The sequence below is a fragment of the Wyeomyia smithii genome, chromosome 1 (assembly GCF_029784165.1).
Source record: "Wyeomyia smithii strain HCP4-BCI-WySm-NY-G18 chromosome 1, ASM2978416v1, whole genome shotgun sequence".
NCBI classification, from domain to species: Eukaryota; Metazoa; Arthropoda; class Insecta; order Diptera; family Culicidae; genus Wyeomyia; species Wyeomyia smithii.
The window spans coordinates 170,418,904-170,445,526 of record NC_073694.1 but is presented as its reverse complement, the minus strand read 5'-3'; the positions used below and the strand labels follow the sequence as shown (position 1 = coordinate 170,445,526).

The window sequence follows — 26,623 nt, the reverse complement described above, 5'->3', positions numbered from 1 at the left end:
ATCATTCGTTCACACGCACACTCGGTTCTAGCCTGGCTCCGGCCATCATCTCGAGAAACCACATATGACAATCAGTGCATAAAATGTACGAGGTACCCAGGCATGTTGAACAAAAAAAAATTAAAAAAAAAACCAGGACGGGTCGGGTACGGGTCGGGTACCGGCAATTTCGGTGTTTTTTTCTATCGGGTACGGGTCGGGTACGGGTAGTTAGAATAGATATTTTTCGGGTTCGGGTCGGGTACGGGTATTTTAAACAAACCAGACTTCGGGTTCGGGTCGGGTACGGGTTTGAAAATTTTCGATGAGTCGGGTACGGGTCGGGTACGGGTAACAAATTTCCCATACCCGACCATCTCTAGTGTGTACACTCTTTTCGGTTTTACCCGTTTTACCTCTGCAGTGAGTAAAATAATAATTTTTGTGTGTGTAAAATATTGCTTTGAACGCTCCAATACGATTTGCAAGTTTTCGGTCCGATTTTTCGTCGTTCTCGCTTTCCACACTATACTCTATAGTGCACTGGTGGTTTTCGCTCTTTTCCTTTACTGGTTGAATGAAGTAAATAACGCACGTACTGTACCCAACTTTAGGTTATAGTACACACATTCCTAACAGTCTGTTTGCCGGTCTCAGATCGATAGGTACGTTTTGAATGTTTCTTTAGTTTGAGTCGAATTGTAAACTACGAATATCTATAGTTGCGTGGCATTTCCTTCAGAGCTAAAAATTGCTCAGATATAAAACGTAAACAAAACCGGTGCTTGAGGAAGTGCAGTTCGATCGAAAATTCGGAGGATTGGTTTGTGAGCCATTTTCAGCGGTTATAGGAATCAGTGTGCGTGTGTTTATGCTGTGTTCTTTCTTATGTTTTGCAAATCTCAATTCACTTTTTTATTATTTCAAAGTGAGTGTAAAAATATTCTAGGTTACAAACCACACGGCTGATCGCCGAAAGAAAACATTTGCGTCATCTTTTTTCTGCTATTCCAATTGTAAAGATAAATACCTATACTATACCTACCTGCGTGTGAACTTACATCGGTACGAAACGATCGGCGTGAACATAAAAAGACAAGAAAAAGAGAGTGGCTAAAGTCTCTCTGAGTGCACTGATTATCCCAGAGAGCAAATACAATGGAAAAGCTATAGTAGGGAAAATTCTACCCTCTTCCTAATTTCACTTCCCGCCTGTCGGTCGACTGCTGTTTTACCAAAGATCGAATCGCTGTTGCCAATGCGGCGTGTCCGTGTAGTGATAAGTGAAACGTTGCTGCGACCGGTCGTGTTTTCGTGCGAGTCTTCTGGTTGCAAAAGATATCGAAGACTTCCTGCAATCGCAAGCATTTCCAATTGGATTGATTGTTTGTTATTGTGAATTTTATATTTTTAAACTGTGCCACGTGGATTCTTCGAAGCCGAGCTGACCGTGAACCGAAAGCGTGCGTGTGAGTGGGTCGTTATTTACCAGAAAGAGCATCTTACAAAACGTGCCGTAAGAGTGATTTGGGTAATCTCGCGTGAAAATTATAATTCTGCTAATCGTGACGCAGGGGAATTGCTACTAGGTACATAGTTTTAGAAACCGGTGAAAACGATGGTTAATGAAACGGAGAAAGATGCGGCAACTACTGACACTGGAGGCGGCAACAAAGTAGTCTTGAAGCGCAAAATTACGTTGGTCAATGGAATTACGATCATCGTCGGGACGATCATCGGATCTGGAATTTTTGTTTCGCCGGCTGGTGTTTTCTTGTATACCAAGTATGTTCCAAAATCGAAATCATTTGAATCTGGATTTAAAATACACTGTAGTGGCCGAAATTCCAACTCAAGTCTAAGCATAACAATTGTAGTCAGTCAGTCATAGAAAATTAGAATTAATATTCTTTTCATGTACTCAAAATCAGCATACAAAGATTATAGTCAATGTAGGGGTAAACAGGGTAAGACCGCCCACCGTGATTTTACTACCAAGTTATATAATAATTGGAAAAATTCTTTAACATGTCTTTTACAGTATAATTACATAACATTTTGCACCCCTTTCTTTTTTGATAGTGCGCGAACAGTCACAGAAATAATCAAAAACAACCTTTCAGCTGGCAACCAGTCAACGCGCTATTGTTTTGCGGCAACGGGACTTAAGGTTTTCCTGTCTAAAAATCTATTGTTTTATTCGTGAATATACGTTTTACCGCTTGCCTGAATCTGTCTTCTTTCGGAACTATCGAAGGCCGTGAGTAATCTTGTAATTTTGACTACTTTTTCGATGGAATATGAAAATGTTCCACTGGGGGTAAAGTCGCCCACTGTACATGGGGTAAAACCGCCACGTATTCAAGTGCTTGTTGATTTACTTCAAGACCCAAATGCCTCGACACTACAAAGCGAATATTTACAGGATCAGTAAAGCAATTTCAAGCCACATAAGACATCGAAGTTAATCGGCCTTTTTCGATTTGGTAGAAGCTTTTCTAGTAATATTTTTTTAACGCGACTAATTTTTGAAAAAAGTAAACTTGTGTAAAAATGGTATTAATGAACAAAAATAATTTTAGAGCCAGGACGGTTTGTTTGATCGATATGACTTCTCCGGCAGAGTTGAAAACAGTAGTTTTTTTACTTCCGAAAAAAGTATACACTGTAAAAAAGTTTAAAGAGAAGATATAAAAATAGAATTAGTTTTTTTTTAATTTATTCAAAAAAAAATCATGTTTTTGCCTGCAAAACCTACAAAAGGTAAGCTAAAACTTGATGGTTATTGGATCATGGAGTAATACAAATATTTATAGCTCAAATTTTGTGAAGAATTTTGTTTGGGCGTCGTTGGTAATTTCGTTATTCAAAAAAAAATTAAAATATATTGAAAAATCAATAATTATTATTATTACTCTATGCATAATAAGTCTTCAAAAAAATCATACAGACAGGTATAATGAGTTTCTATTCATAGCTTAAAGACAGGTTTTATATAAATTGAATATCTTGAAAAACCCCAATTCTGAAAAATCTGTATTTTGAAAACCACAAAGAGTTACCTAAACATTGATTTGAACTTGGATAATCAAAAAACAAAAAAAGTTGAAACTTAGAAAAAAAAAATTCAGATTTTTCACAGTGTAGGTAGTTTTTATCAAAAAAAAATACCATCCACAACTTTGTCAAAGACACTATACCGATAAAATCAACCCAACTTGGCCCTAAAAATATTTGTTATCCTCAAAAAATGGTGGGCGATCTTACCCCGCTGGTGGGCGGGCTTACTCCGCATGAAAAAGGTCTGCACATTTTCAATGAATTTTTAAAATTGAAAAAAAAACCTGGAAAATAAACAAAAAAATTTCAGTTCTTATTTTTTAAATGCGGGTATTGAATAGAAGAACCTCTTAGCGAAGAAAAGATGAAATTGCAGCCGCAACTTTTTTTTTTCTATAAACAGAATTGCTTAAGGGGGCGGTCTTACCCCGCTTACCCCTACTGGTAACATTCTCAGAAGAGACGTTGATACAGAACGAATATCTAACAATTTCAATACATCTCCGTTTTCCATTCCTTCCTCATTTCTCAGAACGGTAATTGTAGGACTTACGCATCGGAGATTATTTATTGTATCTTTGAAACTGGTCTGACGAGTTTGTGCATGCTTTTACATATTTAGAACCCAAACCGGTGCAACACAGTAGGGAGTTTCGTGATGATGAATTCTAATATTGAATTTTTTCATCCTTTCCTTGCACAGATCCGTCGGTTCATCGCTGGTAATCTGGACACTGAGCGGTATCCTGTCGACGTTGGGAGCGCTTTGTTACGCGGAGCTCGGTACCTGCATCACACGTTCCGGGGGTGACTATGCTTACCTACTTGTTGCATTTGGACCACTTGTTGGATTCTTGCGGCTCTGGATGGCGTTGCTCATCATTCGACCTACCACTCAGGTTCGTAGCTTACTTCCTCCCAAACACTAGGGTGGAGATTCTAGGAAATAATAAATCGTGATAAAATGAAACGTGGTCTAGTTACAAATCGTATAACCATTTTCACTATTCCAAGTCGTCATGCTCTTTCCTTTTTCGCACAAAGGATTTTTTTCCTTTTCCCATCAATAAAAAGGTTTATTTATTCCGTACTTAAGAATCATTTCAACTGCGAGCCGCCCCCGCAATAGCAATCAAACCTTTAGTTCGGATTCTTATCATCTCGATCCTGCTCCAACTCCCACGTTAGTAGAGCTTCACTCTGCAAAAAGTGGTAGGAGCTAAACTTTTTATCTTGTTCCTATATCGTACCAAGATAGAGGAAATCTGTGCACCACCTCAGCAATCCCACATTCAAATGCTTGATAGAACCCCAATCCGTCGGCTGGCATATGCGCAGAACAGCTTCTCCTATGGTATTGGTTCATGTTTTGTTCTTTTTTCTCACTTGATTGAACTCCATTTCAGCTTAGCTCTAGGACAAAACTTATAGATCATTACTCACTTTTTCCCAGCATTTCAAGCGTTTCGCAATGCTAACAGAACGAAATAATGTTCATTTACGGAATGAAATCTGACATCAGACTAAACACTTCCTCTACTCTGCCATGCCATGCCCCCGAGCTCAACGTAAAGCGGATATTCGCAAGACGCAAAAGGACAACTAGTTGCTCGAAAGTTGGAAAGAGTTACCACCCTTTTTGTCAGATAGAATTACCCCGGACCCGTTATTAATTGGATTTCGTTAGTAATGAACTCGCAGAAGATGAACGAGCGAGCTTTCTATTCTGTAGTAGCATTTAGAGTTCGAACGTAAGCTTACTTTTTCAATTATCGCAAAACACAAACTAGAGATTGTATTAATCCTGGCGAATTGCTACAGTCATGCGATATATTGGGAACAATATATTCTCAAAGTTCTGACTGGTTCACGTGCCACGACTGAAGGTACGTTTAGGCTATTAGACATGTCGGTCTGATTTTGACCACTGCAGTAATCGAAAGTCTGCTCGATGTATTGTTCGACATACTTTGTCGAACCTGTTTGTATGGCGGTGTTCACACTGCTTGCACAAGTTGAAAGGAAGAACTGCCAAATGAATTCTTTTCTGCATTTCAATATTTGCCAGCACACAAAAAATGACAGTGATGTTTGTTATGGAGAGCCAAAACAAAAAACTGAAAAAAATAGAAACGTTCCTATTCAATTCGACATATCGAACGGCATGTCGAATCACAATATCGAATACACTAAGGTCGTTTTTTTACGCGGGTTTTGTTTAACACAGATTTCAGAATTTACGCGTTTTTTACGCGGATTCCGGAATTTACGCGGTTTCTTCAACGTGGATTCCGGAACTTACGCGTTTTTTACGCGGATTTTGGAATTTACGCGTAATTTTCTCTTACGCGAATTCCGGTTTTTCTTCATTCAGATTGCAGAATTGACACGGTTTTTTATTACGCAGATTCCGGGATTTACGCGGTTTTTTACGCGGATTCCGGAATTTACGCGGTTTTTTTTAGGTGTAGGTGTATACGTAAACCAACATTACATTCGATATATTTTCGAGCAATCAGCTCGAATCCGATGAAAAAATCTGCTAGTCTAAACATACCTTAACAAAATTAGGCATGTTATATACACTCAAGAATGTAGACGCCAATGACCGAAAAGACTATATTAATTACTGTTTCTCTCAGCAAAGTCATTAACGAACTACTTGATGAATACTCGACGGTAGAGTGATTTGGCTTCACGGTTGAAGCTATGAAGTTACAGTAGTCAAGCCTTGAAACAGTAGCGTCATGATTCTGATAGATTTGATCTGGTTCGAAAAGAGGCGAAAAAGTTCACATTAACCAAGATTAATGATAGTCATTCTCGTTACCAAAAGCGTAGCAAAGTACGGTCACAGACAGACGTCCAAGCAAGAACAACATTGATCGAAAATTCCGTGAAAGTTTTCAAAGAGAATTGCGTTATAAATCACTTGAACACTAGCGTCGCCTGTTGACTTTTTTTTCGCTGGTGTACAAGGCTGGAGTCACTGGTAGCGCTGTTTGTTACTACAAAATATTTAGACAAGTCTGGAACTCAGCTTGGACGTCTGTCTGCGGTACGGTTTAATTTTTTCGATTTAATTTCGACCGACTCTAAGGCTCAATAAATAGAACAAATAGTATAAATGCAATTGTTTTTTGCTTTGATAAAGTTTATTGTTACATTACAATTAATATTGTTTACTCATCTCTCAGAGGTGAAATTTTACTATCTAAAACTTCGCTGGAAACATCAATCAGTTAAATGGACTATTTGTTTGCCAAAATATATAATATCATGAAAAATATCTAACAATTACTTTAATGTTCGAACGGCTTCACACAAACAGATATACAAATGAAATGACAAAACATAGGTAAGAATGCAAAACAATAGTCAAACTCTGTATGACAGCGCAGAAAATTGTGAATTTTACAACACTAAATGAAGGCGCAGCTTATTGCTCTAAAGTGAAATAGCAGCTAAACTAAAAGAGTTAGATGCTCGATGTCAAACAACATCTTGTAGAGTGGACGCCAATGTTTAATTTAGTTAACAACAAAACCAATGTTCATCACACATTTCAGAGAGTTCTCTCTAGTTCTCTAGTTCGACGTTTTTAAGACACTATTGATTACAAAATTTTCTCAGCTTTCCAACGAAACTAACAGAATTGAGCTAGCTACCATACTTCTTGTGCAAGACCTTGTTAAAGGCAAGCATAACCGAAGAAAGTGAATAACTCTGCAGTTATTAAATTTTAGCCATATGCGTAGAAGGATTTTTTCATCAAATAGGGACCTATTTCATCTCCTTAAGCAGTGGTGCCCAACCGGAATCCGCGGCCAGCAAGGAGGCCGCGAGGCTCATCTAAGGGGGCCGTGAAGCTCTTGGAAATTTGATAGGCGATTAAACTTTCTTTCTAGGTATCTCTGTGAAAGCGGATTTTCAACTCTTTTGCGTATTAGGACCAAGACGTGGAACAAATTAGACTGTGCTTCGCAAAGGGAGCCGCGTAACTCTTTGTGTTTAGCAAACTTAGCAAAAGGGGCGGCAGAGCCAAAAAGGTTGGGAACCACTTCCGTATTCCATTTGTTCGACTTCAATATTAGCTGTGAAACGTTTAAATGTCGATTGCGTAGCCGAAGCTCTTTTTAATTTGTTAGTTTTTAAGTTTTATTTTTTTTTCATGTAGACCCTGTTGTCCGATGATGCTAAGTAAATAAATGTTAAATGTTAAAGGATTTTAGATCAGCTCGCTAACACCTTATATAGAGTAATAATAATAATTAATAATTTTTTTTATCCATATTTTAATTTTTTTTTATATATATACAGTAATCACCCGATTATATCTGTACCCGATTTTATCTGCCCCCGATTTTATCACATTTTTCACCCGATTTTATCATCATTAAACATTTCATTAAAAAAATGTCAGGGTGAACTGATTTTCTATTACGCTTCAATCTTTAGGATATTTTTCATAATTCTGTGTATCATTCTGGATGCAGTTCACATTAAAAATTCAACCGATGCACAATGTTACATTTCGCTGTTATCGTGCGAATAATTGAATAGTGATACAAATGTTTATTATAACCGTATAATATGTTCGGAGAAGTTTCAAAATATTTGAAAACGCATCTTTTGATGTAGAAAGCTGGATGATCAATCCTCCTAAAAGTGAGATAGAATATTTACTTTTTCATTAAATAAAGATAGACGCTTGGTGTCTTGGGCAAAGTATTGAGCTATTGACATACTGAGGCGTCAAATGAAGCGAAGCAAGAAGCGTCGCAAAAGCGTCCGAGCTACTTCTTCGAACGTCTATATAAAACGCTCAAACCGGTCACACTCAAGCGGCAACGACGCGTCGGTAGAGGCGGCGAAACAGAACGAGTAGTGTTTTGACGCGCGTATACTTACGCGGTAATACCTTGTTCAGACAAAATCTTTCATCGCGAGGTGCTTTACATTTGCTTTGTTTTGGTTTGGTAATTGAAAAAAAGCAAATAGAATACATTTTCGGTTAACAAAATGTTAAAATGTATGAAAAATGTTAGTTCAGTAATACCATGTTCAGACTAAACCTGATATCGCCAGGTGCTTTTTATTCGTTTTATTTTGGTCTCAAATATAGAAAATATCGGGAAAAATTTTCAGGTCGTCAGGAAAATAACACTGGTATTTTTGATTGATATTGCATGCCTAACATACTGAACAGATATCATAAACTAGTTGAACGTTACTTGGGGTCAGCGGGTATAAAATTTAGAATAATTTCTTATTTTTTTTACTACGTCTGTGGCGCAACTGACTTCAGAAATATTATTTTACTTCATGAAAAAATCTCTATGTTTACTTTTTTAGTGATTTACTGTGCTTGAAGCAGCAAACAAATCTTCAATGGAAGAATTCATATTTCCTTTAAACGAAACCGCTGGAATCTAGGAATATGACAACACAACGCATTTGCATCGCTCGCTCCAGTCGCTCCAGTATGTCATAGGAAGCTTCACTCAACGCTTCTGTTTATTCCGCTTCTCAAACGCTCAACGCTTCGCTTCATTTGACGCCTCAGTATGTCAGTAGCCTTAGGTGATCTCAAAACAAGAAACTTTACAGAAGACATCATGTTTCTATCTCTTACATATTGCAAGCAACATAAAGTTTTCTATGAGAAGGCATTAAAAATCGTTATTTACATTTCAAGATTTTTCTGGTTGCAATATGTGAGAGATATCAGCATGCTGTCTTCGGCAAAGTTTAGTATTGTGAGAACATCTAATATTTTGCTTATGGTACTGCGCTACAAAAAAGCAAATAATTCATTTTACCAATTCAAACAAAAACATGAACGAATAATAAACTTAATTGTAATTTATTTGCAACTTTACATCGATTTTTTCTAGGTTTTTTATTTTTTAGGGTTTGTTCAGAAAAGCTTAAGGCAACTGAATTATCTATCTAAAAAAATGTTTTAAAAAATAGTGATGATCGATTTTTTTCAGTCACTTTTTGTTTTTGAAATTTTTTTTTCAGTACAGGATCTCAAATTGAATTTTTTAAATATTTTTTTATAAAAGGTCAGACAGTTTTCTCAAATTCATCCCTTGACAACTTTTCTCTGTCTTTTGTCATTATTCCGATATATCGATTTATGAAAAAACAACTGCAGCCTTTTTCATATGTTTGTACAGAAAAATTATCAAAAAAAAAATTAAATTGCTGATTTTACGTATTTAGTTATTGATTTAACATCTTCAATAAAAAAAATAAAATTTTAAAAATTTCCCGATTTTATCACTATCCCTATTTTATCACGCAAAAAATCATCAGGGTGAGATATAATCGGGTGATCACTGTATTTTTGTTTTGGAGAACTAAATTACTATCTGAACTTTACCAACGACTCTATACTAATCAAACAAACCGGTAAAAAATTTTCGTCACAAAATTAAAGCTGTTTAAATTTTTATTACTCCGTAAACGGACAACCATTAGAGTTTAGCTATCCTTTTGTAGATTTTGCAGACAAAACACGATTATTATGAATTAGTTTTTAAAAATTTCATTTTTAATTCTATTACCTTTCCTTTAATTTTTTTTTTTTACGTAGGACAACTTCTTTGTTTTCTATACTAGATTACATTTTATGAAATTGAAAATGAAACTGACAAATGTGGCATCCGATTTCAAACGATTATAGCAAGCGGCCACCCAACCGGGAAAACCGGTGAAAAACCTGGGATTGTTTGGAACCGGGAAAAACCGGGAATTTAATTTCGAGTTTTGAGTGGCCACTCTGTTAATGCATCTTGGTCATTTATGTGTCGGTGAATAGATAAAATGTGTAACAATTGTTTGATATAATGTTAAACATTGTTGCTTTACTGCTTAATGGTGAAAAAAGGTAAAAGTTCCAAGGTCAAGCATTCCCATACATTTTCCTTGCTATTTCCTTGTTTCCCGAGCACGGATAACAATAACATGGACGGAATGAATTCCACTGCCTACATATTTTGACTCAACAAAATGTTTTGTTCCGTTTGTCTTTCTCTAAGCTGCGTAGCTACGCCCTCATGGCAAAAATCTACGCTGAACTCGATACAAAAGACTGCGTGTAGAAAATTCAGCTTCAGTCTAGTTTGTCACACAAAAGCGAGTGGAGTATAGCTGTTAGAGGTACGCGACATTGAGAAACGAGAGCTGCATACGAGTCATCTTCCAGGCACTGCGGAACATGTTACCTTTATTTTGCATACGGCAGCAACAGTCACCATCGTACGCTACAGAATATTTAGCTGGCACAGCTACTGGAGGGCACAGCGGAGAGCAAAGTTTATTATGCGCTGTCAAGCAAAATATTCAATGCTACCGACGGTGCGATCATCAGCGTTCTGTAGCACAAAGTTCATACTGAAGATTATGGAATCGGTTCTTTTCAGAACTATAGATGTTTGAAGATAAGAGTTATGAGAATTTTTGCAACTACTACTAGTGTAAAATTTTCATGTATTCATGCATCGTTAGTTTTACAATAACGACCATCAAATATAAACGGTAGTGTTGCCTATGAACAGTTTATCGAAGCATATAATATATACATTTAGTCCTACGTCACCATTTCATACAACCCCTAGGGCTGTATACCTTGTATTCCTGTGCGCCGCCACGCCGCGCCGCCGCCACCGACACTTTTACACACGCCGCCGCCGCCGATGGTTTTGAGTCGGCGCGCCGCCGAGGAAATTTTTATCGCGCCGATAGTCATTTCTTTGCTGGTTGTTAAATTGTTTGTTTACTTGTTTCTTAACCATTCTTATTTCTTTTTTGTCAACCCGGATGAACATATTTTTAACTATTTATTTTGAATTAAAAAACCGATCATGAAAGTGTACACATTATACGCAATATTTTGGAAGTGGTAATTAGTGTCACGCCGGTACTACGCCGCCGCCACCGATGATATGGTCGGCGCACAGGTCTAATACCTTGTAGTATTTTACGGTGTATACTTTTTTAAAAGGACAAAACTACTTTTCGACTCTGCCGAAGACGTCATATCGATCAAACAAACCGCCCTGGCTCTGAAATTATTTTTGTTCATCAATACCATTTTCACTCGAGTTTACCTTTTTCAAAAACCAATCGTGGTTAAAAAATATTTCTAGAAAAGCTTCAACCAGATCGAAATTGTCGATTAACATCGTTGTCTTATGTGGCTTGAAATTGCTTTACCGAACCTGTCAATATTTTCTTTGTAGTGTTGAGGCATTTGGGTCTTGAAGTAAAATAACAAACAGATGTATGTATACGTGACGGTTCCATCCCATGTATAGTGGATAACTTTACCCCCAGTGCAAAATTTTCATAGCCCCCCGAGAAAGTAGTCAAAATTACAAGATTACTTACGGTTTTCAATATTTTCAAATAAAGACAGATTAAGGCAAGCGATTAAACGTATATTCACAAACAAAACAATGAATTTTTAAACAGAAAAACCTCGAGTCTTGTAGCCACAAAACAATAGCGAATTGGCCGGTTGCTTGATTTTTGTATATTTCTGTGATCGTTCGCGCACTATCGCAGCAGAAAAAGATGCAAAATGTTATGTAATTATACTGTACAGGTACGTTACAGGGGAATTTACGTTAGGGAAATTTTGCAATTATTATATAACTTGGTAGTAAAACTACGGTGGGCGGTCTTACCCTGTTTATCTCTATCTGAACTTGATTGAAAACTGCACTTGATATAACAGAGAATCAATACAACGAAATAAGAGAAACAGTAGGTACTCATGTAAAAAAAGCAAACCATCGGACAAAAATAACGCGGTATTATTTCCAACTGTTGCTACAACATTAAAAACAAAAATCGCACTTAATTCTAGAAAAAACTCTGCAATCTTTATCTTTTTTCTCTTTCCCTGACCAAAGTTTCCTACGCTAAACAATCGAACCGCTTCTAACTAACCGCAAATCAGAACCGCACATCCGTTGCAACCGTCCTGATTCAATATATCGAGCTACCTAATAAATCGAATAGTCCCACGTAACTATCGGCCATAGGCCTCTAGTGGCACGTGTACAGTTTTAAAAAGCAAACCGTAACTCGATATCTAGCTAGGTAGTTTTATGTACGACCGAAACCGGGTTTCTACGTTTTGACCAACGAAGTGACGTTGTGAGCGATAAGTGTCGACCTTGCACTCTTGTGTAAAAACTTCGATTTTTAAATTTACGCAAAATATTGGAGAAGAAGCACTAAATCAGGATTTCGGTACATAAATAAACCGAACGAACAATTACGCCGTCATGCCACCTTACTCGGGAAACAGACTACCACCTCTTGGGTGCGGTTCTTGACGTCGTTCGCAGACGCAAATGATGGAGCAGCATGGTCGAGAAATTCCCAAAAAGTACTGAACTTACACCCCCCCCCCCCCTTCCCTCTTTCGCACAGCTCATTCAATCAGTGATTGACAAGCCACGACGAAACCTTGACGGACTTCGCTTGTTTGAGTTGCGTCTTTGTGTTTTTTTCTGTGCCATCGTAGACCGCGGACGTATTTTCTCGATGGGGTACGAGGGTGTGGAAACCGATTCCACGGGGAATTGTAATGAAACAATGCAAAAAAAAGCTCAAGACAAACAACCTGAGAGCTGTTTCGTGTAAGCTTGACGGTTGAATTAAACTATGCTGGATGTGGAAAAATAGAAGCTCCGGGAAGGGCCCGCTAGTGGGCTGCTGGGTGGAAATATCTGTTGATTCAGTCCAGAGTTGAAGCGACTATGTATCGCACCCGTCCCGTTAGAACCCGACTGGTGCTCGGAAGTCAAAGTCGTGTGGGAAATGATGTTTGATTGCAATCAAATGGCAGTTAGTATCTCATTTTAATATAGTATTGTCATATAGGAGAGTATAGCTTCTATTTCAAAGCATCATTCATTGCGCTACCCTTGTCAAAGGCACTTTATAGCTACTAGGCCTAACTGAAACAGAACGAATCTGGAAGGCAAATCAAAAACAGCAATTCCGCCGACATTGAAACAAATGAGCTTGGTGCCGAGTCGGTTTTAGAACAGACAAAAGATCGTGGGTCGCTTGCTCACTTGTTGCTTCGCTACCGTGCTTACAATACCTACTGGTGGCACTGCTGGTACTTATCATTCCTGGCCACTTACACGTACCACCCATAGTCATTTCCGGAGGGCGAGCAAATCTGAAAATAGCACTTCATCGAGCAGATATTACGAACCAAAACTGTAGACATGGAAGCGCAGATAGATATCGATGTGTTGTACTGTCAGTAACTACAATCGCAATTTCGGTCTTCGATGAGATTTTTATTACTTTATGAGAAACCTGTCGGCACGGCTGTTAAACCTAGCTGTACAATGATAATTGTTAGTTAGCGTATTATGTACGTGTATTTCAGTTATTCCTACGAAAAGTTTTCGTTCAACACATTGGAAAAATATATTGAAAACGGTATAAAGTCACATCCACAGTGAATAATGAGTTTTGGCATCATCTCGTCGACTCGTACAGTTGTGTATGGCTAATGGTATAAAGCGCTTTTGTAGTAAATATCTTAGGCTTCCGTGTGTACTGAAGAGTAAGTTCATGGAATCGTGCTAAAACAAAACGTAAGTGCTAACTCTACTAACAATTCAGTTTAAAATGTTAATAAAATAGATGAGAATCTAGAAATTTTATCAAAGTTCAACGTTTACATCAGAAAACTGACATGTTTTCGTGAAGTGAAAAAGTGAAATTTGTCTATTTGGAGTCAATCTGCAAAAGTAAATGTTTTTGCAATCTGAAATGATATACTAGTGGTTTGCTGTGTGGGAAGGTTGATCACATTCATGAAAGGTACGCACAGGTTTTTCATCAGCATGCAGTTTACAGTGCAGTTCCTGTAAAATCCATTAGTTTACGCTTCAAGTAAAAGTAAATTTTAACTACTAACTTGGGAAAGGCTAGAATTAGCATCCCAATGGCATCAGGTACAGGGTTGTAAACAAGCTAAAAAGTTAATCTATCCGAACCCCGGAACCGCCAGAAAGTTACTTAGTCTAAATCGTAATGAACTACGGATAATCACGGGACTCCTAACCGGACACTGTCCCGCTTTTTATCATTTAAAGAAAATCGGTGTAGTGTTGAACGACACCTGCCGATTCTGCAAATCTGAACCAGAGAGTTCAGAGCATTTGCTTTGCTCTTGCGGAGCTCTTGCTTCCTCTAGGTACAACTTCTTAGGAAGTTACCTTTTAACTCCATACCAAGTATGGAGCTCTAATCCCAAGCAGGTCATTAGTTTCATCAACCATGTTGTACCTAATTGGGGTACAGTTTTACAACAAAACAGTTCTACTCCATCAATGAGTACGAGCAATCCGTAGCCTGTGCACAGCAATCGGGGCCAGCCACAAAAGACAATCAGTAAGGCTGTCGCAGTGGCATTTCAGTACCCAGTGCCCTTCAGGCATACATTAGTTAAAAAAAAAAAATAAAATGGAAATTGACCAGAAGTCCCCGGAATATAAACGCGCGGAAAAGTCAGCTTCTCGTTAGCTGCAGCTTTTTTTTTTATTGATGTGTGAAAGCGTGAAAAAGTAAGCTCTACTGAAAATGATCCGATCCACAATCGAATATGTTTGCAGTTTCGAGTGAAGTAGAAGTTTCGAGAACTGGTAAAATTTAATATGCAAGTCGTATATGTCGGATTTGATGTTTTTTCCAACCCGAACTCGATTTTTTCTTCGGTTAAAACCCGAACCCGAGAGTTTTTTTGACGTTGACTAACGTCTATATCGAAGTTAGGCGCCTGAATTTGAAAATCTAGTAATTCAACCAGGGAAAAGTGGTCAGGTTTTGAGCGCTTATATATCAGTCATTTCTTCTCAAAATTTCGAGGTTTTGGCATCAACCGATCAGAAATTCTTTTACGGTTAAATGTACGTAACAAAAATAACCTATTGTTTGAGATACACTATTGAAAAGTTGATAAATAACATCGATTGTCTAAATCATACCGAGCAGCCAATCACCACCTCTCTTCACAAGCACAGTCGACACTAACAGATACAACCGATCACACTTTGTAAACGATTTGTTGTTGTTGTTGTTTACTCGAGGTTGCTTTCTGTTCCTGATATTTCTTAGAGCTATGTTGTAACTTACGAACCAGAGACAACCAGGAAAGAACTTGTTATAAAGGCGGAGTCCTACAAGTACAAGACTCCACCTTTATTTCAAGTTCTTCCTGTCTCTAGTTCGTAATGCGAATACACAAAATATTAATTTCATTTCATGTTGGCAGCCGGACCGATAGAGCTCTCGCACACGCAGCATTATACCTAACACGTACAGTTTTGTGTCTTGGAAGACAATCGAATCCTTCTTTTTATCGGTTGCGTATTGTACATATGCAGTTATTCTATACGTGGCGGATGAAGGCTGATAGCAGGCAAGCCACAGTAGGGTGTGGGACTACTCCGGCAAGGGTTTTCCTCGTCATATATGCCTCATTAGAATGAAGCAAAAACTATGACGAAGAAAACCCCTGACGAACTAGTCCCACACCCCATAACATCACGGTGTTGTGTGTTACTGTGCAAAGAATTTTGACACGCGCTTTGTTCATTCCATGACTGTACCGATACCACACGAACGAAAATCCGGATTTCAATTTCTGGCTGATCGCGCTGGGCGCGTTGATACTTAAGCACCTGTCTATCTGGCGGCTGTTATGGAGTTTTCGGTAGCTGCAGAATTATTGGAAGTGGAAGGCAATTCTACTAGAGGAAACGGGAGAACCAGAAACATCGGCGAATGGTTATCCGAAATAATTGAACAAACTTGCCAGTGTTGTTACGAGGTCCCCGTGGCTCTGTGTTTAGCGATGTCGGTCGGCTAGTTCTCCCACACGGTTGTGATATCAGGTTCGATTCCCGATCGAGTCGAGGATCTTTTCGAGCTGGAAATTTTCTCGACTCAGCACTAGGGCACGGTGTATCGTTGTACTTTATCCTACACATACAAAATGTGCCAAAAACAATATCGATAACGAATTCTCTCAACTAGTCTAGTTGATCGAGACCGCTATTAGCCCCAAGGCTAAGCGTGCGATATTGTTGCCAGTGTTGTTACTGTTGTGAATTATAATACACCTTTCGGTGCTCTACAATTATGTGATTGAAGTAGTTAAGATTTTTTAACATGTGTAACAGACGGAAAACCGCAAATTTCAGCATTTGCAAGCCAAGAAAAATTCAACATTGCCTTAAGAACGTGTTGGTGGCCCTGAGAAGGGCTGGTTGTAGTTTATACTGGTCTCGTGCTGGATGGTAGCAGATAACAGAAATGCAGCACTTACGCTATTGCGTCTTAAAACAAAACGTTTATAGTTTGACATCACAGCAGAATTTCCACCTTCATACTCATGTCTACCATAGGCAATATCAAACACGCAACAATCTGCTACCATTCGACACGGAGACGGAAACATTTTCTTCTTCCAAGCCGCGCAACACGACACAATACATGTTATGTCGTTACCTCTAGAAGAGCTCTATCGGTCCGGCTCTACAGAATGTTCACAAGAAATCATTTTTGTACATCCGTGTTACGAAACTGAGAAAATCTGTGGGAACTGAAAATAAAGGCGGAGCTTATCTAAAGATCGCTCTGAGCCAGAATGAATGAAATGTATTTTCCGTACATTAGTATTACGACATACGCAATAAAAATTGGCGAACGTTGTAGAATGGTATAACTGGAAATATATATGTCACACCTATTTTTCCAGTTATCCCATTCCACAACGTTCGAAAAATTTGTTTTATGTCAGAGCGGATATCGCGCGCTATCTGACCATGAAGCATTTATGCGATTATTAAATGAAAATCGCAATTGCAGCAACCGGCCTTTTTCAAATGTATTTGGAAGAGCATAATGAATGGTTATTACCAAACTGCAACTGTGCTTCGATGCTGATAATAATGCACAGCAGTGTGATGTTTATTACGATTTGTTGATACGTAATTTTTTTGTGATCCCCGTGGTTCTGTGGTTAGCGATGTCGGTCGGCTAGCTCTCCCACACGGTCGTGATATCGGAATCGATTCCCGATCAGGTCGAGGATCTTTTCGAGCTGGAAATTTTCTCGACTCAGCACTGGGGCACGGTGTATCGTTGTACTTATCCTACAACATGCAAAATGTGCCGAAAACAATATCGATAACGAATTCTCTCAACTAACCTAGTTGATCGTGACCGCATTAGCCCCCCAGGCTAGCGTGCGATATTGTTGTTGTTGATACGTAATTTGTTTAATTTGTTTATTCGCGTCAACCATAGAAGACTACATCTTGAAAACTATTGCTAACATCTTAAATATAGTTATGTAATTCTAGTGTTCAAAATGTCAACCTCTTGTTGGAATTGTTGGATATCTAATTTGTTTCTTATTTCCATGTACAATTTCATGTCGTCGGCATTTATCAATACTTTGAGACGATTCAACACAAGGGTAACGTCATTAACAAATAAAACGAAGAGCAAAGGGCCTAAATGGGAGCCTTGTGGAACTCCAAATGTCACTTTTACTGGTACAGAAACGTGTCCCTTAAATCTAACCGTTTGTGTCCTATATGTCAGATTAGATTCAATCCATCTAAGTAGGCCTGACTCAAATTCCAGTTTTTTTTTAAATTGAACATAAGCATGGAAATATCTACTCTGTCAAAAGCTTTACTAAAATCCGTGTATAGAGTTTCCACGAAGTTCCCTCTGTCCATAGACGCAACAGAGGAATCAACAAATTCAAGTAAGTTGGTAGCCGTAGACCTTCCTTTGTAAAAACCATGTTGGTTACACGCAGGGGCGACTCGTGGCTGTTCAACCTACCTGTTCAACTAGAAGTTCTAAAAATCAGAGTTTGGGGAAGTAACTACAATTTTATTCGCGAATAAAAGCAAATAATTCCCTTTGTTACTATTTAAAAATAAAACTACAAAATAAGAAAATAAGATCAGGAATTTGGATTTTAGATTCATTTTCTGCCTGACGTCCGCATGTGCATTGCACAGGTTGCACCTATGGACGAGTCGCCCCTGGTTACACGTTATGCGGTTCTTTACCTGATTAAATATTTTTTGGTTTACGAAGTTTAGGGATACATGATATTGTCGCAATGCCGCGATAATTTTTGATGCCAGATCTCTTACCTGATACTGCGATTCAATCCGATTTCAAACAGAAAAGTTCGGCACGTTCTGCTCATGGTGCTGAGTCTGTTTTAGAAAGACGGGGGGGGGGGGGGGGGGGTTGATGTTTACTCAAAATTGCAAATTTGGAGGGGGCAGGTTATCCAGTGTTGCGTAATTTTAAGGGGGGAGTCATATCGAACGTAACTAATCGTTACCTAGGGGGGAAGGGAGTCTGAAATCTTGTTTTTTAAGGAGGGGATTTGTTAGTAGCCTGAGTATTATAGTTTCATAAAACCGATTTCGTCGGAAATACAATGTACAGACCTTATGAAATCTTATCTAATCGAAAAAAACTTTCTTGATATGAACACACGGGAGAAACAGACGTCTATAGATTCATTTAAAATTGAATTGGTGTAAATGCTATTCATCGCGAATGTAGCTGTTAACGTTTCGAATGTCTTGCAAAACCAACAGTTCCACTTACTACCTGCTCAAGATTCAGCGAAATCACTGATTCGCACATCAGATATTTAATTCGTTCATCGAAAAATGGTGATTAACAAACCAGAGAAAATATGCGCATCATCTGATGATAGCATTCAAATAAATTGAGTAATCAAACTAAATTGGACACTTTAAAATCGATGTAATTTACCATACTTTTAAATTATGTCGTGTTTTTCAGTTGCTTTTGAACCTCAGTACTGATTTTTCTCGCATTCTTTAAAATATTTTTTACCTCACAAATAAAAAAAAATTACCTTAGCAGAATTCATTCGAAACCCGGTAGTAACAGCAATGCCACTGAATTATTGTGCTATTGAAATTAAATTCAATCTACCCTTCTCTTGTTATGCATACACCGCAAACGATTGATACGTGGAGTATTACGTGCTACAGAAAACCTGTCAGCGAGACACCGCTCACAGAATGCAAATAATATTCAATTTATCCCAGTCGAAGTTTCCAGTGTAACCCGTAAACTTTCAAGCAATGTCCCACACCAAACAACAACTTGGAAATATGTCTTCCACAGCGAACGCAGTTTTCATGAGCACGCCTCCATGCGAAGCCGTTTGACCGACGAATGCGATTCTAATTAGTAGTAATTTATTAATTTAGCAGCAGCTTACCCTGCTCGAATGACGAGCCCACCGCTATTTATATCGCGACGCACGATTGGTTCTACTGAGTAAACATGTTTTTATCAATGGCAAGCGCTATTTTCACGCTTCATTCGTTGTTGCTTTCAGGCCATCGTAGCATTGACCTTCGCTCAGTACGCGGTGAAGCCTTTCTTTCCGGAATGCGAACCGCCGGACAACGCGGTCCGGCTATTAGCCGCCGTCTGTCTGTGCTTTCTAACCGCCATCAACTGCATCTCAACCAAATGGGCCATGAAGGTGCAGAACGTTTTCACACTGGCTAAACTCACGGCACTGGTGTCCATCATCCTCGCCGGTATCGTCTTCATGGCAACCGAGGAGTCCGAGAATTTCGATAATGCGTGGGAAGGAGACTATGCGCTATCCAGCTTGGCATACGCTTTCTACTCCGGACTTTTTGCATTCGGTGGGTGGAACTATTTGAACTTTGTCACCGAGGAGCTGGAAAATCCATACAAGTAAAAAGGTTAATCAAATTAGAGTTTCAAAATGTAACCTTTTTCGCTTCCTTTTTTTTTAAGAAATCTTCCCCGCGCCATTTGGATCGCTATGCCAATGGTTACTGGAATTTACGTGTTCGTTAACATGGCCTACTTTGCTGTTGTTCCCCGGCACGACATGCTAGCTTCGATTGCTGTCGCTGTTAATTTTGGCAACCGGATATTCGGCGCTGTAGCCTGGCTAGTGCCAATCTTCGTGGCACTAAGCTGCTTCGGGGGCGTCAATGGAATCCTATTCACATCGGCTAGACTGTTCTCAACCGGTGCCCAGGAGGGACACCTGCCGGCGTGGTTCTCGCTGGTGCACGTACGGCGTCAAACACCGATTCCGGCTCTGATTTTTACGGTAAGATTTCTCTCTCTTTTTTCTCTGTATCGTCCGATTGACTGATTTTGTTTCCTTAGTGTGCCACATCAATCCTAACACTATTCTGCGCAGACGTGGTCGCGTTAATCAACTACTTCAGCCAAATTCTCTGGCTTTCCGTAGCAGCATGCGTAGCTGGACTACTGTGGCTGCGAGTTACCAAGTGAGTAGAACAAAATGCATCGTGTGTATTTAGACATTGCTGGTTCAAACGTTTGCAGACCTTTAGACGGGGGCCGCCTTGTCTCATACTTAAAATAGGGAAACTCATTTATCACCCGAAAAACGAATTCAAATTATTCAAAATTTTAGCTAAAACAGAAGAACGGTACCTATGCAGAATTTCCAATAAGGTCAATTTATTTTGGATTTGTTTTTTTTTTCTGAAGCAAATAATTATCTCTAGGTTTATATTTTTGGAAAGAACGGACCTCTCTCTCTAAGGTCTGCACTGCACCGAATGCACAGGAATAGGTTTCCTGTAGGACTTCGAATTGGCGGCGTCTAAGTTATTATCTCTTTTAACATTCTTTTTTTCTAGGCCTAACATGCCGCGTCCAATCCGCGTGAACCTGGCATTACCGATCATTTTCCTGACTTGCTGTCTAGTGCTGGTTCTTCTACCATCGTTCTCCGAACCGCTGAATCTGATCATCGGCCTCGGAATCACCCTGTCCGGAGTGCCGGTGTATTACGTGTGCGTTGTATGGAACGGTAAAAACAAACGGTCTCGAAATGCTGCGATGACGTGCATCGAGCGGAGCTGTCAGATCCTATTCAATGCAGCCTTCGTCGATTGTCACCACGACCGGAAAAACGATCGAGAGATGTCCGACATGCAAACCAGCATCGTGGACGAGAAAACCGTTAATCATTGAAACGCCAAGTCGAAAAATCGGAGGTTTCATGATCTGATCCTGTTTTTTTCTGGGATCTCGCTTTCCATGGACACCAGTAGCATTTATATTTGTAGAGGTATTATTTGCAATGTTCAAGTAAAGAAATAAGTCTTTTGTTTGTTTTACAAAAACATTTTATAGACGTTATTGTCTAGCGTTATGCAAAACCAAAAGCAAACATCAGGGTCTAAAGGCGCAAAGCAAGGAACACAATCGAAAATACTACGTATACTGCTTACGTACATCATATATTCAGTGTAAGATCTGACAACCGTACGCATACATGCAACTTGTAAAATGTCTAAACTAGTATAGAAAACGTTTGTTGTCCTGTACATTCATAAATGTCTCTGTACTTAAGAACAATAAATCTATCAGATAACTATATACATAATTTGAATTATATTGTTTTATAACATGTTTTCCTTTACAAAAAATTCTGTTGCTTTAATCACAATACTGAGGGCTGCAAACAAAAACTGTAATGTTTAACCTTCTCTCTTCCATCAACATCAAAATGTAACTTATTATTCCACAGTAAATCACGAATAACTCAAAATCAAGCTATTTTAGAGCCATATAGTCTTCGGCAATGTTCTTCCCCATAAAATTTCCCAACTTTTAATGGTATTCAGTTGGCGAGAGCAATAGGTTTAATACCCACTTTTATTGATTGAATGTCAAAGTATACTTAAAAAATCTCTTTTTCAAACGATAGATTTTTTTTAGGAAAATAAATTGACGATAATCAATCCGGAACGAATTTTTCCCTTACAGTTTGGACCCTAAGAAATCTGTAAAAAATATAAAAGAATTAGGTTTCATGGAAAATTGCATAACTGGACATGTTTTTTGGATTTAACATAAGAAAAACCGATTTTTTCAAAAAAGTCATCGGGGCCAGTTGAAAACATCATTTTCTAGAGCTGCCGCCGAACAAAAGTTTGTTCGTAACACCATTTTCTATCATCTGGAGATTGAGCCCCAGACTTGTACAATTTTGGGACACCCTAATGTACATTTATTGTTCAAGAATATTTATGCATTTTGAGTAGCATGGGCAAATATTTCGCATCTAAACCTGTGGTGCTCCAAAGTAACCATGTAAGAGAAAGGGTTAAAATATTCACAGATTCATGTTCCAACGAGAAACCTTTGAAACGTGAGGTTTTTCAGTGTGGACTCATCACTGCGACCAGAGCTTAGATCTATTGTGATATTACCCAGGTGATTTCTGTACTCCGCACTTCATATTATTGGCAGTATCACCATTGAAGTAAGTGATACGCTTATCATTCATATCCGTGCTTGTGTGTAAGTTTTACCTTTCCGTTTCAAACTTACTACTCTACTATACCGAGCCTCTGTCCCTTCTAACAATATCGCCTAGTTACAATTCCCCGGAGAGTACTTTCATACGTTACTCACACCAGTTTTATTATAACAGGGACTTAATTTTGTTAGAAGGAATGTCAACAGAGGTACTGTAGAATTCAGTTTGAAGGAAAGGTACTTGGTGGGAAGCCTGAGAATAAACCCATGCTAAAGTCCTTTGGCAACCAAATCAGAGGCGTCTCGTCCACCTGTTCAACCTGTTCATATGACAGGTAGACAATCTCAGAAAAAAAGTGATTTTTTCACATTTGTAGAGTGGATGAAAAATCATCGAAGGTAATTTATTTGTAATTTCAATGTTATCCCGAACATCCTTATTTTATTTTCTACATAGTGGAAATTCATGCACCGTGAAGAATGTAACCTGATGGGCTACACTTCAGACTACGCCATACAACTCACACGCAACGCAACCCACACGGCCACACGCAATAATGACTACCGTTTGTTCAGACCATTCCCATGAACTAACCGTCGTTCAACACTACTCTGCACCTTCAAGTGCGGCAGGGTAGACGCAGTCATTTATGCTCACCACTACTAATGCGACGCCTCGCGTAAAAATGACATTTTTGGTTCAAACTTTCTGCTGAACAAAACCGATGTCAGCGAGAGAAAACATTCATTACACACCACCTCTCTTTAGTGTCTGGTAATCTGTTTCGTTGTGCCTTTCTGTTTCTTTTCTCGACGTCATTGAAATTTGAGAGACCACGTGGCCGCGAGAGTTCGCAGATCCATCTTCAGAGCTTTCGTAGTGCAAATGAAAAACGAGCAAATTCATTCATTATTTCTGTCAATGAGGTGGAATTCTTCCGTCGATGTATAGTTTCATTCAAACCTCTACACCCATTTTGTTCATTCGAAAACTTGAACCTTGCATAGTCCGCATAGTATACGTTTGTGTTCTTACGCGCTGCTTTCTTTTAAGTTTAAAATTTTAACATCGTCAAAGGAAACGCTTTAGCATTGAACTAAGATTTGATAAACAAAGATAGGTTTTTTACTCATGCGAAAAGTTTAGAGGCAAAAAGATCATAAACATAATTTTAATTATCGTTGGACAAAACCTGAACGATACTGACATTGCATATCACAACGCCATCCGTCGAGCGAACTTTTCTAGTTCTTCGACGGATCAAGAGTTATTTACGACTAAAACCGATCATTGAGAATCATGATGTGATAAATGTGGATAAAGATTTCCTCTATGAAATGATGCAGATATCATTATTCTACGAGAAAATTATCGGAAAACTCGCGGTCATAATAGACCGTAGAATTTCTTTGCCATATAGATAAATGTAGAGAGATAAAAGTTTCCGAAACTGTTATCACATACTGTTGTTTCAGTGTTGCAAATGTTGATTGAACAGGTAGCCCACTTGGTCACGCGTCGCCTCTGAACCAAATGGCCTGATTCTACTAAGATTCGAACTCACGACCACCCGCTTACCAAGGCGGACGCTGTAACCTTGCGGCTACGAAGCTCCCCTAACCTGAGCAGTAAGGTGGATTATAAGTCTTCAGAGTATGGACCAAAGATATTGTAACATTTCTCCTAAAGACCGAATTCATCTGAATAAATACTCGCCCGAAGGATGTTTTCCCGAACGTACATTCGGATTGGTGGAAACTATGGTCGTATGCTGACTGAGAAGGGGGATCGTACGCATCTTTATCCTTATTTTTAGGGCGGCGTACGCCAGCTTCTGACGCGGAGCGTGCGGCTGATTCTCGAAATGCGGTGCTTCGCCAGCTATATCAAAGACGGCAGCCCCGTCGCAAGACTAGGTATCGCAGCCCTACTAAGGCAGCATAACGAGCATAAAATACTACGAACAATCCAGATACAAATACGGATCGAAATAATTGACATGGACCTAGGCGAACGAAAAAGGACAACGATTATTGGAAACTCGGTACTTGGAATTTAAGGACTCTCCCCGAACCGGCACGTGCAGGTATCCTGGCTAGAGAGCTGTGGTGAATGGAGGTTGCTGCCATACAGAAGGTGAAGTGGCCGGGAACGGGAGAACACGAATTCCTGGCAGTAAATCCTATTGCGGGCACTTCATTTAAGTACCACATCTAGTACAATGCGACGTGAAAGCAGAAAGGAGAGTAAATTTCGAGCTCATAGGGAAAGAGATGAAGCGTATTGAGAATTAAGGGCAAATTTTTCAACTTCAGCCTGATAAATGTGTACTCACCGACCAACGATAAACCCGATGAAGAGAAGAATGAGTTCTATGAGCTTCTGGAAAAGCCGTATAATGAGTGTCCAGAACATGACATCAATATCGTAATCGGGGATGCAAATGCGCAGGTAGGGCAGAAGAACTTCTTTCGCCCCGTGATTGAAAGAGGAAGCCTCCACTCCACGACGAACGACAACAGCCTGAGGCTTGTAAATTTCGCTACAGCCAGAGGTATGGCTATCTATAGCACCTATTTTGCACTCCGGAATATACGTAAGCACACCAGAATGCACGCGAATGGAGAGGCCTGCCCCTCAGATCGACCATGTTCTGATTAATGGTCGGCACTTTTCAGACGTTATAGACATGAGGTCGTTTAGAGGACATATCCACATCCTCATCTGCAGATGTCTAAAACATCACATCCGTAACATCCCTGCAATCCAGGACAACAAGGAGGATACAGTTGAACATGCATCGGCTTTCAACTAGAGAAGTGGCCACAGAGTACCTGCAAAAGGTTGATGAGCGGATCGAGGATCAAGTTGAAGGTAACCTGAATAAACTATGGAGCCATATCCACAGTACGATCGGTACAACAGCGGGAGAAGTGTTGGGTACATTTGCGACAGCCACGTCCAATGAGCGGTTGACACTGAGTGCCAGAGCGTCCAGAGTTCACATGTTAGCCACGGCTGTGACTCGTCAGAGCGTAGGAAGATACCGGGAATCTAGAGCTGGTGAAAAAAGACTCCATCGCCGAAAAAGGGGAGCGTATTCTTGCGGAGGCGTAAGGTTGCTTCTCTAGGCACGATGCGAGAAGCTTCTCTAAGATTAATGGAATCAGGAACCGAAAAATGTCAGACCCTGTCATCTGGAACGATAGGGAAGGTAACCTTATTACCGATAGAACTGAGGTAGCCAGGCGTTGGAAGTAACACTTTAGTGTGCTGTTGAATGGTGAAGAAAACAGCGTAGTCGAAAGGGGCAGGATGGTGATTGAGTATGATGGCAAGATGAATTTCGAGAATTCAACTTGCAGACTCACCATCTGTTCATAGACTTTAGGGCAGCGTACGATACAGTTAAGAGGAATACGTTATGGCGAATTATGCTCGAACATGGTTTGCCAACAAAACTAATTAGGCTGATTCGAGCCACCCTTGAAGGCTCTAAATCAAGCGTCAGGATAGCCGGTGAGGTATGAGACTCCTTCGTGACGTTAGATGGTTTGAAGCAGGGAGACGGACTGTCAAACTTATTGTTCAACATCGCCGTGAGATAAAAAGGCGGATAGCAGCTGCAAACAGGGCCTTCTACGGATTACGTAACCAGCTAAGGTCCCACAATCAGCAAACCCGTACTAAACTTGCACTCTACATAACACTAATTTTTCCCGTGGCCATAAAGCAGCGCTTGGTGTTTGAAGCGTAGAATTTTGCGTTTAATCCTTGGCGGCAAACTAGAAAATGGTGTTTGGCGCAGACGCATGAACCATAAAGTGTACCAGGTGTACAAGTCGGCGGATATAGTCAAGCAGATGAAATACAGCAGGTTGCAGTGGGCTGTCGTCGTGCCAGATCTACGGATTTGTTCACTTCTACGGATTTACAAATATATGGGAAAAGGGGGAAATCCGTAGAAATCCATAAAAATCCGCAGAATCTTCGGATTTTCACGAAATAGTTCTGACATCTTTTGTCGACGAGGATACCCGCGAAATATGTGCTAGGGGAGGTTGGGCGATAGCAGCCCAAAACTGAGTGACATGACGATGTTTTCTGGATTCGGCATTGGATCGATAATCGGTCTGTCACCGTAAAAGTAAGTAAGTAACAAGC

General features: G+C 39.5%; 1 protein-coding gene across 1 annotated transcript; it reads left to right on the top strand.

The window, feature by feature from the left end:
- Positions 1-611: 611 nt before the first annotated feature.
- LOC129728687 (Y+L amino acid transporter 2) lies at positions 612-21,586 on the top strand. The gene is made up of 6 exons (XM_055687142.1): positions 612-1,764; positions 3,743-3,938; positions 19,508-19,878; positions 19,942-20,266; positions 20,326-20,450; positions 20,829-21,586. The coding sequence occupies exons 1-6, from the start codon at positions 1,598-1,600 to the stop codon at positions 21,163-21,165; spliced, it is 1,521 nt and encodes a 506-aa protein (XP_055543117.1). The 5' UTR covers positions 612-1,597; the 3' UTR covers positions 21,166-21,586.
- Positions 21,587-26,623: the final 5,037 nt, after the last annotated feature.

What these genes read in the sequence shown, in the direction of transcription:
- LOC129728687 (XM_055687142.1), top strand. Translation starts at nt 1,598, where the DNA reads ATGGTTAATGAAACGGAGAAAGATGCGGCAACTACTGACACTGGAGGC. An exon ending in TCATTCGACCTACCACTCAG is followed by an intron (nt 3,939 to 19,507) that starts GTTCGTAGCTTA and finishes TGTTGCTTTCAG; the next exon opens with GCCATCGTAGCATTGACCTT. An exon ending in CTGTGGCTGCGAGTTACCAA is followed by an intron (nt 20,451 to 20,828) that starts GTGAGTAGAACA and finishes CTTTTTTTCTAG; the next exon opens with GCCTAACATGCCGCGTCCAA.